The 15,836-nt window shown below is 40.1% G+C and overlaps 1 protein-coding gene across 4 annotated transcripts in view; it reads left to right on the top strand.

Moving 5' to 3' along the window:
• The window catches only part of LOC126279018 (uncharacterized), a 174,758-nt gene that overhangs the window by 45,365 nt on the left and 113,557 nt on the right, over window positions 1-15,836 (top strand). For all 4 annotated transcript variants that reach the window (XM_049979409.1, XM_049979410.1, XM_049979408.1 and 1 more), the window contains exon 3: window positions 5,006-5,051. In XM_049979409.1, coding sequence (XP_049835366.1) covers window positions 5,006-5,051 — 46 coding nt within the window. The remainder of the gene's footprint in view (window positions 1-5,005; window positions 5,052-15,836) is intronic.

The raw sequence follows: 15,836 nt of genomic DNA, 5'->3' as shown, positions 1-15,836 counted from the left end.
AGAAAAAAGATGCCTATTCATTGCAGCACATTGATGACGTTTTAGACTGTGTGAAAAGAGCAAAGAATTTCTCGACTACGGGCATGCAAACAGTCTATTGATAAATCAAAGTTGACCAGGAAAAGACTGCCTTCATAACTCTTGACAACATAACGTGCTGACCACGTTAAAACATATGATGGACAACCTGTTCAGTTCCTTAAATGAATTATGTGTCTTTGTTGTCTGGCTAACACTGTCACTTCTTTTAAGTCATTTAAAAAGCATCTAAGCCACCTGACAATCATGTTAATGTGTTCAAGACTGCAGGTCTTTGCCTGCATCAGAAAATGTCTCTTCACCAACCAAGAAATAAACATCTTGTTGTGGGAGGATATGGCAATGGAGTCTGCCTTGGTCCAAAGAAAATAAGAGCAGTCACAGATTTTCTGACTCCTTGGCACATTCATGATGTCAGAAGTTTTCTCAGAATGTGACGATACTACTGGTACTTGATAAAGGGCTTCTGCACCAGAGCATGTCCCTTGCAGGAACTACTGCTGGGAGATGCCAGATTTTCATGGAAGAAGTTGCAAAAAAGATCTTTTCTTGTTCTTAAGGAGGTGCTAATATCTTTTCAGCTCTAGCATTCTATTACAAGAATGCTGAGACAGAACTTCACAATGATGCTAGTGTTTGTGAAATAGATACATTGCTAGACCCAATTCAGAAAAAAAGGTGGCTAGTGGTCTTCCATTCTACATTGAGTTATTCTGCAATTGAGAAAAGTGCCAGTTGTTTGGGCCATCAACAAGTTCTGGTCATACCATTTTGATGGGCCATCATTTTATGCTAGCTGACTAGTCTGAAGGATGCACAGTGGTTGATGGGAAAGGTGAGCACTAAGGCTTCAGAGTGGTATATGAAAGCAGGTGCAAACACAAGAATGGTGAGAATGGAATCTCGGTCATTGCTGCATTAAATGATATTGCTGCTGAGCAGAGTGAAGATCCAGCACTGCTATAAACCATAGAAGCCTTGAATAAGGAGGAATTTACCAAAGGAAGATTCCAGTTAATAAACAGAACACAGTAAAAGTGGAACTATGCTCCAATAACATGGAAGTGTTTGCTCGTCATTCCATCTCATTGTATGGCCAGCTATCATGTAGTATTCTCATGATGCTCTAACATCCAGTCCCCGGGTATTCATGAAGACTCTAGGTAGAATCAGACACATGTATCATTGGCCAAGTTTCTAATGGTCCATTAGACACTATGTGAATCACTGTAAGGAATGCCAGTGAGGAAATCACCTGCCACAGTTACCTCCGGGGTATCTAGTTTTAATCCTGCCTGCAGTGGTGTCATTCCACCATATCGGAATCAACCTCTTGCGGAGGTTTCTGAAGTAAAAAGTAGGAATCTATGGACTATTGTCTGTACTGACCGTCACTCACTATGGTCTCACCAAAGCTGTACTGACTGCCAAAGCTCTGTAAACTGAACTTTCCCTTGTAGAAGACTTCATTTTGAAACATGCTCCTGCCCATGTGATGATCTTTGGTTGTGGAAAAGTTTTGCAGTTGAGACTAGTATCAGAGGTAAGTTCACATTGCAATATCACCCACAGGATGACAACTGCCTACCATACACAGACTAATTAACTCACAGAACAATTTAATAAGATGTTGGCAGATATGCTCTCAATATACATTGCTGCTGAACAGAGAGATTGGGATACAAGCTGCTGATCATGATATTCACATACAACACAGGAAAGTAAGTCTTCAGTCTCTACACCATTCTTTCTGCTCCATCGTCACAAGGCCGAGACGAGAATGGATATTCTGTTCCCATTGCAATCAGGATGACTATGTGAAACACCACATCACAAGGACGGAAGAAGCAAGGTAGTGGGTTCACAAACAGGCCTTGTACGCCCAATAGAACAACCAAAAGTACTATAATGTGAAGCACTGGCCAGTGAGATACAGTGCAGGAGACTTGATATGGATTTACATGCCTGTGCAGAAAGCAGTATTACTGCAAAAGTTACTAAACTGCTACATTGGGCTGTATCGTATCCTTTGTTGCTTGCCAAATATCACATTTGAAGTCAAGAGTTATTACCCTTTATGAACAATGCAAAGCACAGAGGTTTCCTTTCATGTTGGTCTCCACAATAAACTGAAATATATTAAAAACAGAAATTTTACTGAGTATGTTCTTCATTACATAGCTATATTTTAAAAAGTTGTGAAGGCTGTCAAACAAATGGCAAACAATAAATTCATTGTACAACATAAAAGTAAGACAAAACCAATGTGGTCCATTGTCAGATCAGAGTCGTTGTTAAAGTTAGTAGTAATGAAATACCTAGGATTAAAGTATATGGTAACTTTATTGTAAATCCAGCTCAAATCTCAGAGCATTTAAATGAAAATTCATGAATGTGGCAAAGTCAGATGTTAGAGTAGCAGAGTAAAGTAAATCTCTTTGCACTCCACTAAGATGGTACATTTCAAGACCAAACATTCAAGATGTGTAGAACTTAAAATACAACATAAAAATCAACTTACGGAAAAAGTTGACACATTCAAATTCCTATGACTGAATGTAGACATGAACAAGCTGGAATACACGTACTGACTTCCTATCAAATAAACTGTGCAGTTTTACATTTGCAATGCAAATAATAGCAAATTGCACTGACTTGAGTATACAAAAATTCACTTCTCATAGTTATTTTGAATCTGTATGGTATAACTTTCTGGGAAGGTTCAAATAGTGTATCTTGAATAATGAATCTGCAAAAGAAAATTGTCAGATACACATGTACAGCACAGCAAACAGAGTCTTGTTGCTCATTATTTTGGAAACTACAAATGCCAACAGTTCCCTCCATATGCATTTATTAAATTACAATCTTCCTACACTGCACACAACAATTATTTGAGGATAATCATTTTAACCTGACATAAAATATTAGAAATAAAAATAATTTATGCTACCCACACACCAGTTGAAATTATATACACAGACTCCACAGTACAAGGGGGTGATAATGTGTAACAAGTTAATGGACAAAAACATATTTAATATGAAGACAGAAGGAAAACAAAGCTACAGCAGATTCTGTGGAAGAAATGCTACCATTCAGTAGAAGAATTAAGAGGATGAAATGATAATTTGAGCAAGAGGTAACTAAGTGTTCGATTATATTTATGTATATATAAATAAACTGTATTATTATTATTATGCTGTTCTGTGTTAAAGGTGAAATTTTACTGTAATTTTGATGAGTCTTCTGTACCGGAATCAAAATATTTAGATTATGTATATTATGTATATTATGTGACAAATAAACCACAATTCACAATTCATAAATAGCACAATGGAAAAATGACTATCTCTGTGCTTCTATACAAGCCCTAAATTCTCTTGTCTTTGTGATCCTTATACAAAAAGTATGTTGGTGGCAATAGAATAGTTGTGCAGTCAGCTTTGAACGCTGATTCTCCAAATTTTTCACAAAACCTTGTCATCTCTCCAGGGAATCCTATTTGAGGTCACAAAGCATTTCCATAATTTTCATGTGTTGATTGATTCTACCAATAATAAATGTGGCAGTCCACTTCTGAATTGCTTCAATATTTTCTTTTAATATGACCTGACTGTTACTCTAGAATAGGTCACACTAGTGTTCTATATGTGATCTTCTGTACTACTGAACCACACAGTCCCAAAATTCTCCCAACAAACCAAAGTGAACCATTTATCTCTCCTACTACCATCCTTATCTGCTCATACCAACCTCTCCATCACATGATTTATGTATACAGAGAATAAGAGTGGTCCTACCACACTTTGCTGGAGCACTGCCCTTGTGTCTGATGAACATTCGCTATCAAGGACAATGTACTGGGTTCTATTACTTAAGAAGTCTTCAAGTCAATAATATATCTTGGAATCTATTCCATATGCTCATACCTTCTATAACATGTCTTCATTGGAGCAACTTGTCAAAAGTTTTTTGGAAATCTAGGAATACGGAATCTAATTGTTGCACTTTGTCCATATTTACTGGTTATCATGTGAGGAAAGAGCACACTTAGTTTTGCATGAATGGTACTTTCTAAATTCATACTCATTTGTTGACAGAAGCTTTTCCATCTCAAGGAAATTTATTATATTCAAACTGAGAAAATGTTCAAGAATTTTGCAGACAACTGATGTTAAGATTATTGGCCTGTAATTTTGTGGTTTATCATCCATGTTTCACTTTTGTACAAGGCTAAACTCAAGACAGTTTTTATATGTGGAACATACTGAACCACACTACCAGTCATAGCATGTGTTGAGGGTGTAATCTTAATTCTTAGCTGAAGGAACTTAGCAAAATTAATAAATGATTTCAGTTTATCTGCCTGTTGCAGAATCCAGGCAAATCACTTTATTTGGGGTAATGTTCACTGGATCCTATTACTAAAACTTGCACTTTTTCCCATAATAATCTTGGGTGCTTTTGTTATCCTCAAAAACATTTTCCATTCATCTAATTTTCTTTTGCTTTCTGCTAAAGTAACTTTTCATTTTGTAAAATACAAATTGCTTATTTAATTGTGCCAAATTGATTGCATTTTCTTTTCTTGTTTAATTCATTTGTGTGTGTGTGTGTGTGTGTGTGTGTGTGTGTGTGTGTGTGTGTGTGTGTGTGTGTTTAAGGAAATATATTTTAAAGTAAGTTTAGTATAACAGCAACAATTATGTCAAAATTATGAACTATAGCTTACAGCGTAATGTGTAATATGTATGTGAAGCATCCAGATTAACCCATTAGAGAATGGATCAATTAATTTGGACAACATACAAGTAAAACTGTTTGTATATGTTATTCACTGTTAGTATTCTCATGTAGTAGGTACGTAATCATCATCTTTTTTTAATGCACCTACATAAATTTGATGATAAATATTTTGTGAATGTTTTACTAGTTCTAATAATGGTTTCTCTCTCTATTTCAGGAGATAACACATTCCTGTTCATTAAGAAAATCAGAAAATGTAGTTCGTGAGTACTTCATTTTATATTATTCATATAAATAAAAAACAGATGTTACATATATACACTACTTTCTCCTTCTCCTTTTAGTTTCTGTGATACGTGTTTTTTGGTGGTGCGGGTTATCAGCCCACAGCCCCGAGTGTCCTGGTGGGGCTGCCACCTCATGGCCTGGACACCTGCCAAGGTTTTATTACCCCTTAGATAGCTTGTCTTCACCATGACTACAGAACGCTATCCACCCCTTGGCAGTAAGACCTATGTGCGTCAACGTTGTCCTGGTTTCCAAGGATCTTCCGCTGTCCACATTAGGGGACTGTGTCTGCTGCCACACAATCACAAGGAGGAAAAGGAAAGGAAGGGAGTGTGTAGGATGGGACAGAACAGAATAGGATAGGACAGGACACTAGATGGGACACTAGACGGGATGTTGTGAGACACACTTTGTCTGGATCCTCTATGGAGACCTGTCTGTCTTGGGAGGCCCTGCTGGTAGTTACACCACTGCCGGCATAGCCCTCCACTTCATTGGATCACACAAACCCCCTCGCCCACACGGACAGTGTTTCGTTAAGGCGGTGTCTCCTGAGGGGGATATTCACTACTTTGCAAAAAGTGTTTTGATTGATTTGAATAAATCAAGAGGCTTAAAACTAGCATGGGTTATAATAGTGTCAACCATTATATATATTGGCAGTGGCTTTACGGAGGAGTGTCATGAGAGTGTCCCATGTTTTTATAGAAGAAAAAACAAGTGTGACCCAGAAACAGTCATAGAGGTACCAGAGAGATGCATCCAACAATGGTCAAGAGAAATGGAAATCAGAGAAGCAGACAAATCATTTTGGAAAACCCAGCAACCCCTGAGATCAGGCTAACTCTAGGGCTACTGTGGAAACACAAGTGGTTGTGTGGCATTAGTTAAACATTCTGATAATGATAAAGTTTTTCAAGTATTTGGCAATCTGTCAGATGTTAGAACAGTCTAATCGCTTATAAACCGATGTTAGAATAGTCTAATCACTTATAAAGCATGTAGTGGTTTCAAATTATTTTTTGTTATTCAAGACACACATATTGGACTGTTGTTGAGCAATCACACATTCTGCAGTGTGATATAAAGACATCTCAGCATGTGAGGTCTGTCATCTGGATACCTCTTTGTAATCTACATTAGTATATAATTGTGTCTGTAGGTTCTACTTTTGTAAATGGTCATGACAGCAAATTACAAATAATTGAATAATTCAATGTATTGATCACCTGTGCATCCAGATTTTTAACATACAGATGACCATCAAATGATACATTTCTAGTGGCTACTGCTAGAGTTTATGAGTGCATTATGTGTAAAGCTGCACAATATGATTTCTTTCAATCTCTGTTCATAATTGAGAAATAGTCAATATAGCAGCAGAATGTATAGATGATTTCCAGCCATGTATCCTTCCATTTTAGAGCACTTCCGCATATTATAATTGGTTCATATACTGTCTTATAAAGCAAGATTTTGTCTTGTCTGCATGTCAGATACTAACATGGTACCATAGCCTGTATCCATAGTCAATGTCCACTGAATATTTTTGATCACAGATGAGAACACAACTCCAGCAATCATCTAACAAAAGGATTTTAAATGTCACCTGCAATTATTGTTGGCTTTCAGTTGTAAAAGTAATAGTAGAAATAGTCATAGGTATTTTTTCTATATCTCTGTAGCATGAAATCACATTAACATTGAAAATAAACATCAATGTATTTCAAGAGTCATGCTCTCACCATGTTGTTGCCCATTCCAAAATCATTAAACAGATACACCCCAACATACATAACAGCAGTCACGAAACAAAACCACTACCAGTGGAACATAAAGCATAAGAATCACATAGTAGTCACTGATACATATTTATGACCTAAAACAATGCAAGATGTAGCACAAATAGCTGTAGAGTGGAAAGGGGAACCCAGTAACATATAGGGGCAGCAGCTTCCATAGCTATACACTCTTTATTTAAGTTCAGAACTCGATTAAGAATCACTCTGTTTTATTGGTTGTAATGATTACAATAAATAAGAAATTTCATACAGCAATTTCAACAACTGTTATCACCCTTCAGGGAAAATGAACACTGGTACTAAGTCGGCTCATTTATGCCAAAATTACTGTAAAATTGCATCTCATATAAAATATTAAATTCAGATTGCAAGGAAAATTTACAGGCAGACCATAGTCATGGTGAGACTGCACTTAACTACAGGGGCTCAAATAATGAATGCTCTCTCTGTACAAATAATTAAAGGTCATAAAGGTCCTCTAAAAGTTTAAAAACAAATATATGACAGAACAATAACATAATTAAATACATCAAAACAGCGGGGCCAAATAGTTGCTAATTTCCATATGCCTATGACCAAGTTATACAAGATCAGTTTAAAAATAATTTTGTTACTGCAAGACAATCAAATGCAACTCTTTCAAAATTTACCTGAAGTGCAAATACAGAAATAATACAATGCTTAATAAATGGTAACACTAGAAGCAGCCAGTCTCAAAGGCAAACTACTATAGTGTCTAAATGAATTAAAACACTAATTTACCTAAAATATAAGACTTCAATTCTTAGAATTTTCCAGTCCACAGTAATGAATAAACAAATTATCCAAATATTCAATGCTACCATCAATAAGCCAAGCATAATGAGATGAAGACATATTAATTTGCCCTTTCAGGCTTCAATTACTGCTATTGAGTTTTTTTAAGAGTTACAGGATAATTTCACAAGATATACCAGCTTAGGCCACAGGCCCACCAGTTAGGTATCCCAATCAGTCTCGTCTCCAGGCAAGATACTGTGATGGGACCACACTTATGACTCCTGTCTGCAGAGATCCAAGAAGCCACAACTGTAACAGACTAAGATTGGGCATAAGCAAGTGGCAACAGAATGGATCACATTCAGTTACAGACATACATAACAAAACAACAGATTTATCAGGCTTTCGTGGGTACCTAAGAAAATCCAGGATGGGAGTGCACACAAGCATTAGCCAGTACAGCCATGTGGCAGCCAGTTATGCAAACAACTAACTGCCAGACAGTAATGACATAAGTACACAAACACATTGCAATGGGCTAATGGCATGAATAAATAAACCAGACAGGTCACCTGCAAGTCAAAGCATGTATCCAACACAAGGCCCAAATTCAAAAATACAGCAAACATTACATTAAAAAACACAAAATCACCCTTGCCACTTAAAAACCAACACTATAAGGTAAAACGACCAGAACTCTGGGTAGAATTCATCATGTATTTAAACTTGCGTGAACAGTAACCACTCTTTAGTTTATCAAGCAATCTTTAATTGCAAAACATTCCCTCACTGGTATTGTCTAGCCTGACTCTTTTATAGCTGTTAGAAACTTTAATCCATTCACAGGATAGCAAATGCAATAACAAGGCAAATCAGGAGCAGCCATTAATTCAACAAATTAACCCAATGACAACAGGCAGCTCACCACCATAGTTTAGCACATAAAGTTCAGTTTAGATTAAGCACAAGACAGCCAGTTGTGACACGTGGTCACATTAGAGACTGCAAACACAAAGGGCTTACAAGGTGAGACAATGTATCAGAAATACGTTGCACATGCAACATTACACTCTCACCACAGTCACTTGAGAAAAGAACCAGCCATTAGCGACTATTGAGGTAAAAATATACTGTCTGGTGGGTCACATGAGCCACTTCCCAGGAAAGATGCAGGCGGGCCCTGCTGCACATCCACAGCTTAACCACGGCAATATGGTCACACAAGAACACCACTGCAGCTCTCGTTGTACGTGCTGCCAACTTATGCTGAAGCCAGCCCAGATGTTGTAGCAGGCAGGAGACGTCCACTGATAACCAGTGTCCATTCCTAACTGCCTGAGGCTTGGAGCCACACCTCCCAGCAGTGTGCAGGTGGTGCTGCTACCCAGATCCAGTGTGCAGGGGAAAAGATAGCACAAATGTGCAAATCAATGTATCACTGATGAGCCACACAGCTTAGTCATGAAGTAAAACAGTTAAGACAAAAAGTCCTCATTTAACATTTATGTTGATCCATTTGCATCCGTGCAGGTGAATCACACTATTGTTTGATTCCAATAGTGCTCACCAGTCTTAAGCAAGTTTCTGGCTGCATCCACCTGTTGACTTTCCAGGTGACTTAGCAAACAGTTTCTACAGAGACACAAGTGCACAGCGACACATTAATGCACTGAGTAACTGACAGTGCCTCCTAATTCAAAGACAACAGCAAATGGTTAATAATAGTTCCTGGGAAATTTCTGATATTTTTTTCATAAAGATTCATGAAACACTTTTTTGTGATTGTATCCCAGTTGTACATTAAGCACACTACCAAATCTGTCTTGGTGGATTGTTATTTTGAGTCCATCAAGCAACAGCTTTTTTCCCTTCTTCTCTGCATGTGGTACCTCTAAATGTACGTAAGTATCTCTTAGTGGGTAGCTTCTCTCATAAATCTTCGTGTCATAATAACCCAGCCTAAAAGTATCTCTGTATTCTTCATATGTCATTGGAAATGTTCTCCCACACTGCCCATTGTACCTTTTATCACGAGATAAACATTGTATCTTAGACTCCCAAATGTTCTAATTTACTCTTCCTCTTCTCAATATCATGTTTTAAGCTGTATCTTGGTAACTTTCTTGCTTGTAATGCTAGCTTTATATTGTTCTCTTTGAATAGATTACCCTATTTCTCTGAGATTTTGCCATAATATGGCACAGTGACAATCGTTCTTTTATCATTGGCTGCTTCGACTTATACCCTCTTCTCCTCCTTTTCGATAAGTTGATTCACCATACATATATTGTAAATGTTGTTCACTGCTTTTGCTTACTAATTTTTAACGCGTCTATATTTCATTTTAAACTCATTTTCTCCTCTGCATCTGATGGCACATTTGCCCCACTGTGCACAAAACTTATGAGTGCAACTTCTTTATATACACTTGTGCTCATAAATTAAGGATAATTGCAGAATGTAGTGCCACACAACATGGCACTACACAAAATTGGCGCTAATAGCGTAGGCACATAGAGAACACATACAACACACATCTGTAAGTCCACGGTATTGGTGATAAGTTAAGAAAGCCGTCCTGAAACACATGTGCTGCAAAATGCCACTGTTTCCTGCGCATGTACCCTGACATCAACGTGGGATATGATCACCATGGACACGTACCCAGGCCACACAATGGGTTGGCATACTCTGGATCAGGTGGGGTATAGCCTCCCATTCTTGCACCAGTGCCTGTTGGAGCTCCTGAAGTGTACTAGGGGTTTGAAGAGATGAGCAACACGCTGACCGAGAGCATCCCAGACGTGCTCGATGGGGTTTAGGTCTGGAGAACAGGCAGGCCACTCCATTCACTTGATATCTTCTGTTTCAAGGTAATCCCCTACGATGGCAGCTCGGTGGGGTGGTGCGTTATCATCCATCAGGAGGAAGGTGGGACCCACAGCACCCCTGAAAAGGCAAACATACTGGTGCAAAATGACATCCCGATGCATCTGACCGTTACAGTTCCTCTGTCAGACATGCAGGGGTGTAAGTGCAACAATCACAATCTCAACCCACACCATCAAACCACAACCTCCATACAGGTCCCTTTCAAGGACATTAAGGGATTGGTATCTGGTTCCTGGTTCACGCCAGTTGAAAACCCAGCAAGAATCACTGTGCAGACTATACCAGGACTCATCCATGAACATAACCTGGGACCACTGTTACAATGACCATGTACTGTGTTCTTGACACCAGGCTGTACGGGCTCTCCTGTGACCAGGGGTCAGTGGAATGCACCTTGCAGGTCTCCAGGCGAATAAAACATGTCTGTTCAGTCGTCTGTAGGCTATGTGTCTGGAGACAACTGTTCCAGTGGCTGCGGTAAGGTCCTGAGCAAGGCTACCTGCAGTACTCTCTGGCTGTCTGCGGGCACTGATGGTGAGATGTCAGTCTTCTTGTGGTGTTGTACACTGTGGACGTCCCGTACTGTAGCACCTGGACATGTTTCCTGTCTGCTGGAATCGTTGCCATATTCTTGAGATCACAGTTTGTCGCACACGGAGGGCCCATGATATGACGTACTGTGTTTGACCAGCCTCCATTCAACCTAGTATTTTACCCCTCATAACGTCATCAATATGTGTTCTTTAAGCCATTCTCAACACACAGTCACCGTTAGCATGTCTGAAAACGTCTGCACACTTCCTCACTGCACCGTACTCTGACGTGCACCAACACACCTCTGTGTATGTGGACTATTGCCAGCACCATGGTGCAACAACCACATATCAAATGCACCACATGGTCATACCCTGAGCTGATTTAAATGTGCAAACCACCAATCAGAGCATTGTTTCACTATGTATCAGCATTATCCTTAATTTTTAAGCAGGAGGCTATTCGTGGGGTGGCATGATTCATTTGGACAGTCTCCATATGTTGCAGTAGGCTTTCAGAAGACATTAATACATGCAAATTATCAATCCTAATTACTTCTAGGTGCAAAAATTGGATAATTGGATGCAGTTACTACTTTCATGCCCTACTGCGAAGTCAATTTGGTTATAGGATTCAAGTTTTCTGCCAATTTTTTCAGTGTCATCTTCAGTCCATCCATAAGCAAGAGTGTCACCAACATATTGTTTGCAATAAATAATCTCATGTATTTCAGAAATGCTAGATTTTAAAACATCCTTTTTTGATGAAATCATCAGAAAATTTAATTTTCCATGAGAAAATTGTCTTCACCTTAGAGCAAGAATGTGCATTGGTGTACACGACAGCAAACATTCAAACATTTGGTGGCTATTTCGAGACATAGTGCATTGAACATCTGCCTCACAATGGTGGCCTACAGTCAACAATACCTACTGATGGCAGTTAACTACAAATTAAGGCTTATAAGCACGCCAAGGACAATTAAACATAGCTGCATTCTGCCTCTTTGAAGGCAAGTCAGTGTATTGGATTCGATCAGACCACATGTAATCGTCTCCACACAGTGAATTCAGGTGGTAGAGGTCAACTGAATGGAATCTTTTGACAAGAACTCAAATGAGCATATAGTGAGCAGTTGAAATGTGCAGTGCATTGTCATAAGAACCCTCTTCACATGCTAGTGACCTCAGGAGGCACACCATCAAAGAATGGGACATGCTTGAGCTGTAAAGCCTCAGTCACCATCTGCACATTACAGTAGATGATGAAACGTGTCGCAGTTCACAGATTTGTAGTAACATAGTTCTGAATGTTATCCAGCAGGACATTTTGATTTCATATGCTGTTGTTGTTGTGGTCTTCAGTCCTGAGACTGGTCTGATGCAGCTCTCCATGCTACTCTATCCGGTGCAAGCTTCTTCATCTCCCAGTACCTACTGCAACCTACATCCTTCTGAATCTGCTTAGTGTATTCATCTCTTGGTCTCCCTCTACGATTTTTACCCTCCATGCTGCCCTCCAGTACTAAATTGGTGATCCCTTGATGCCTCAGAACATGCCCTACCAACCGATCCCTTCTTCTGGTCAAGTTGTTCCACAAACTTCTCTTCTCCCCAATCGTATTCAATACTTCCTCGTTAGTTATGTGATCTACCCATCAAATCTTCAGCATTCTTCTGTAGCACCACATTTCGAAAGCTTCTATTCTCTTCTTGTCCAAACTATTTATCGTCCATGTGTCACTTCCATACATGGCTACACTCCATACAAATACTTTCAGAAATGATTTCCTGACATTCAAATCTATACTCGATGTTAACAAATTTCTCTTCTTCAGAAATACTTTCCTTGCCATTGCCAGTCTACATTTTATATCCTCTCTACTTCGACCATCAGCAGTTATTTTGCTCCCCAAATAGCAAAACTCCTTTACTACTTTAAGTGTCTCATTTCCTAATTTAATACCCTCAGCATCACCCGACTTAATTCGACTACATTCCATTATCCTTGTTTTGCTTTTGTTGATGTTCATCTCATATCCTCCTTTCAAGACGCAGTCTATTCCATTGATTTCATATATGTGCAAAAAATGTGAACTTTTGCATAGTCTTCCTTTATCTTGCTTATTATTTTGTTTTTATGAAACAGTAAGGCTACTTTTAGTTTCATAAAATTTATTCTTGAATCTTTACTCTTTCATTCCCTGCTCTTCTTGAATGCCTTGAAGCTACAATAGAAGTAGCCGGTGTGGTAATGCATGAACAGAAAACTGTAATTGTCTCAATCTATCGAATCCCAGGCTCTGATGAGATAGTATTTATAGAAAAAAATAATACTTTAATATTGTTGTTGTCAAAATATAAACAGCATAGAATTGTAATTGTAGGTTAATATTAACATAGATATAAGGGCAAAGAGAAAAAATGTAATTCATATGATTAACACTCTGAAGTCATTAAACTATTACTGTCTCAATGAAAAACCCACTAGACTGAATGCATGCCTTGATAACATAATTAGCAATGTACAAAGAGACTCCATTCAATGTGATGTAATAGAATTAGGAATATCAGATCATGCAGGGTTCAAATGGTTCAAATGGCTCTGAGCACTATGGGACTCAACTGCTGTGGTCATCAGTCCCCTAGAACTTAGAACTACTTAAACCTAACTAACCTAAGGACATCGCACACATCCATGCCCGAGGCAGGATTCGAACCTGCGACCGTAGCAGTCACACGGTTCCAGACTGCGCGCCTAGAACCGCGAGACCACTGCGGCCGGCGATCATGCAGGGCTATGGCTTCAAATAGAAAAGTTAGCCTTCAGTTCTACAAAGAGAGAAGTGACATATAGAATTCTAGGTGAATCCAATTTAAACAAAATGATAAACCAGTTAAAAGAAATGGATTGGACTCATGTAATGGATAACAATGTTTTTCCATTTTCCTGACAGAGATCAAGCATATAGTAGAAATGACATGCCCTTTGAAAACCAAAAGGTACCAGAGTAGCATTACTCATAAGCAACAAAATACTAACAAATGGTACACCCCACAACTTAACAAACTCATAATACTACTGATGATTATGAAAGACAAATCACATAACAGGGATAGGGACAAGGAAAATTACACTAAAATGAGAAACCTTTACAGACTGAAAATAAAAAAATGCTAAGTGTGCTGTGCAAATGATGAATATACACTCCTGGAAATTGAAATAAGAACACCGTGAATTCATTGTCCCAGGAAGGGGAAACTTTCTTGACATATTCCTAGGGTCAGATACATCACATGATCACACTGACAGAACCACAGGCACATAGACACAGGCAACAGAGCATGCACAATGTCGGCACTAGTACAGTGTATATCCACCTTTCGCAGCAATGCAGGCTGCTATTCTCCCATGGAGACGAGCGTAGAGATGCTGGATGTAGTCCTGTGGAACGGCTTGCCATGCCATTTCCACCTGGCGCCTCAGTTGGACCAGCGTTCATGCTGGACGTGCAGACCGCGTGAGACGACGCTTCATCCAGTCCCAAACATGCTCAATGGGGGACAGATCCGGAGATCTTGCTGGCCAGGGTAGTTGACTTACACCTTCTAGAGCACATTGGGTGGCACGGGATACATGCGGACATGCATTGTCCTGTTGGAACAGCAAGTTCCCTTGCCGGTCTAAGAATGGTAGAACGATGGGTTCGATGACGGTTTGGATGTACCGTGCACTATTCAGTGTCCCCTCGACGATCACCAGAGGTGTACGGCCAGTGTGGGAGATCGCTCCCCACACCATGATGCCGGGTGTTGGCCCTGTGTGCCTCGGTCGTATGCAGTCCTGATTGTGGCGCTCACCTGCACGGCACCAAACACGCATACGACCATCATTGGCACCAAGGCAGAAGCGACTCTCATCGCTGAAGACGACACGTCTCCATTCGTCCCTCCATTCACGCCTGTCGCGACACCACGATGTTGGGGTGTGAGCTTCATGGAGATGGTTGCGAATGGTCCTTGCCGATACCCCAGGAGCAACAGTGTCCCTAATTTGCTGGGAAGTGGCGGTGCGGTCCCCTACGGCACTGCGTAGGATCCTACGGTCTTGGCGTGCATCCGTGCGTCGCTGCGGTCCGGTCCCAGGTCGACGGGCACGTGCACCTTCCGCCGACCACTGGTGACAACATCGATGTACTGTGGAGACCTCACGCCCCACGTGTTGAGCAATTCGGCGGTACGTCCACCCGGCCTCCCGCATGCCCACTATACGCCCTCGCTCAAAGTCCGTCAACTGCACATACGGTTCACGTCCACGCTGTCGCAGCATGGTACCAGTGTTAAAGACTGTGATGGAGCTCCGTATGCCACGGCAAAGTGGCTGACATTTATGGCGGCGGTGCACAAATGCTGCGCAGCTAGCGCCATTCGACGGCCAACACCGCGGTTCCTGGTGTGTCCGCTGTGCCGTGCGTGTGATCATTGCTTGTACAGCCCTCTCACAGTGTCCGGAGCAAGTATGGTGGGTCTGACACACCGGTGTCAAAGTGTTCTTTCTTCCACTTCGAGGAGTGTATTTTAAATTCTAAAAGTAAATGTAAAGCTGCCTGGACTGTCATTAAAAGGGAAATAAATAATACCAATAAAGAAGGGAGTATCCCTGCTGACTGCAATATTCTCAATGAATATTTTGTAAATAGCGTCACCACCCCACCCATCAATTCTGCCTCTGATGCAGAAGCATTGCTCACTTGTGCAAAACAGACAAGAAGTG

Source organism: Schistocerca gregaria, chromosome 6 (genome assembly GCF_023897955.1).
Source record: "Schistocerca gregaria isolate iqSchGreg1 chromosome 6, iqSchGreg1.2, whole genome shotgun sequence".
Lineage (NCBI taxonomy): Eukaryota > Metazoa > Arthropoda > Insecta > Orthoptera > Acrididae > Schistocerca > Schistocerca gregaria.
This window is presented reverse-complemented; position numbering and strand designations above follow the sequence as displayed.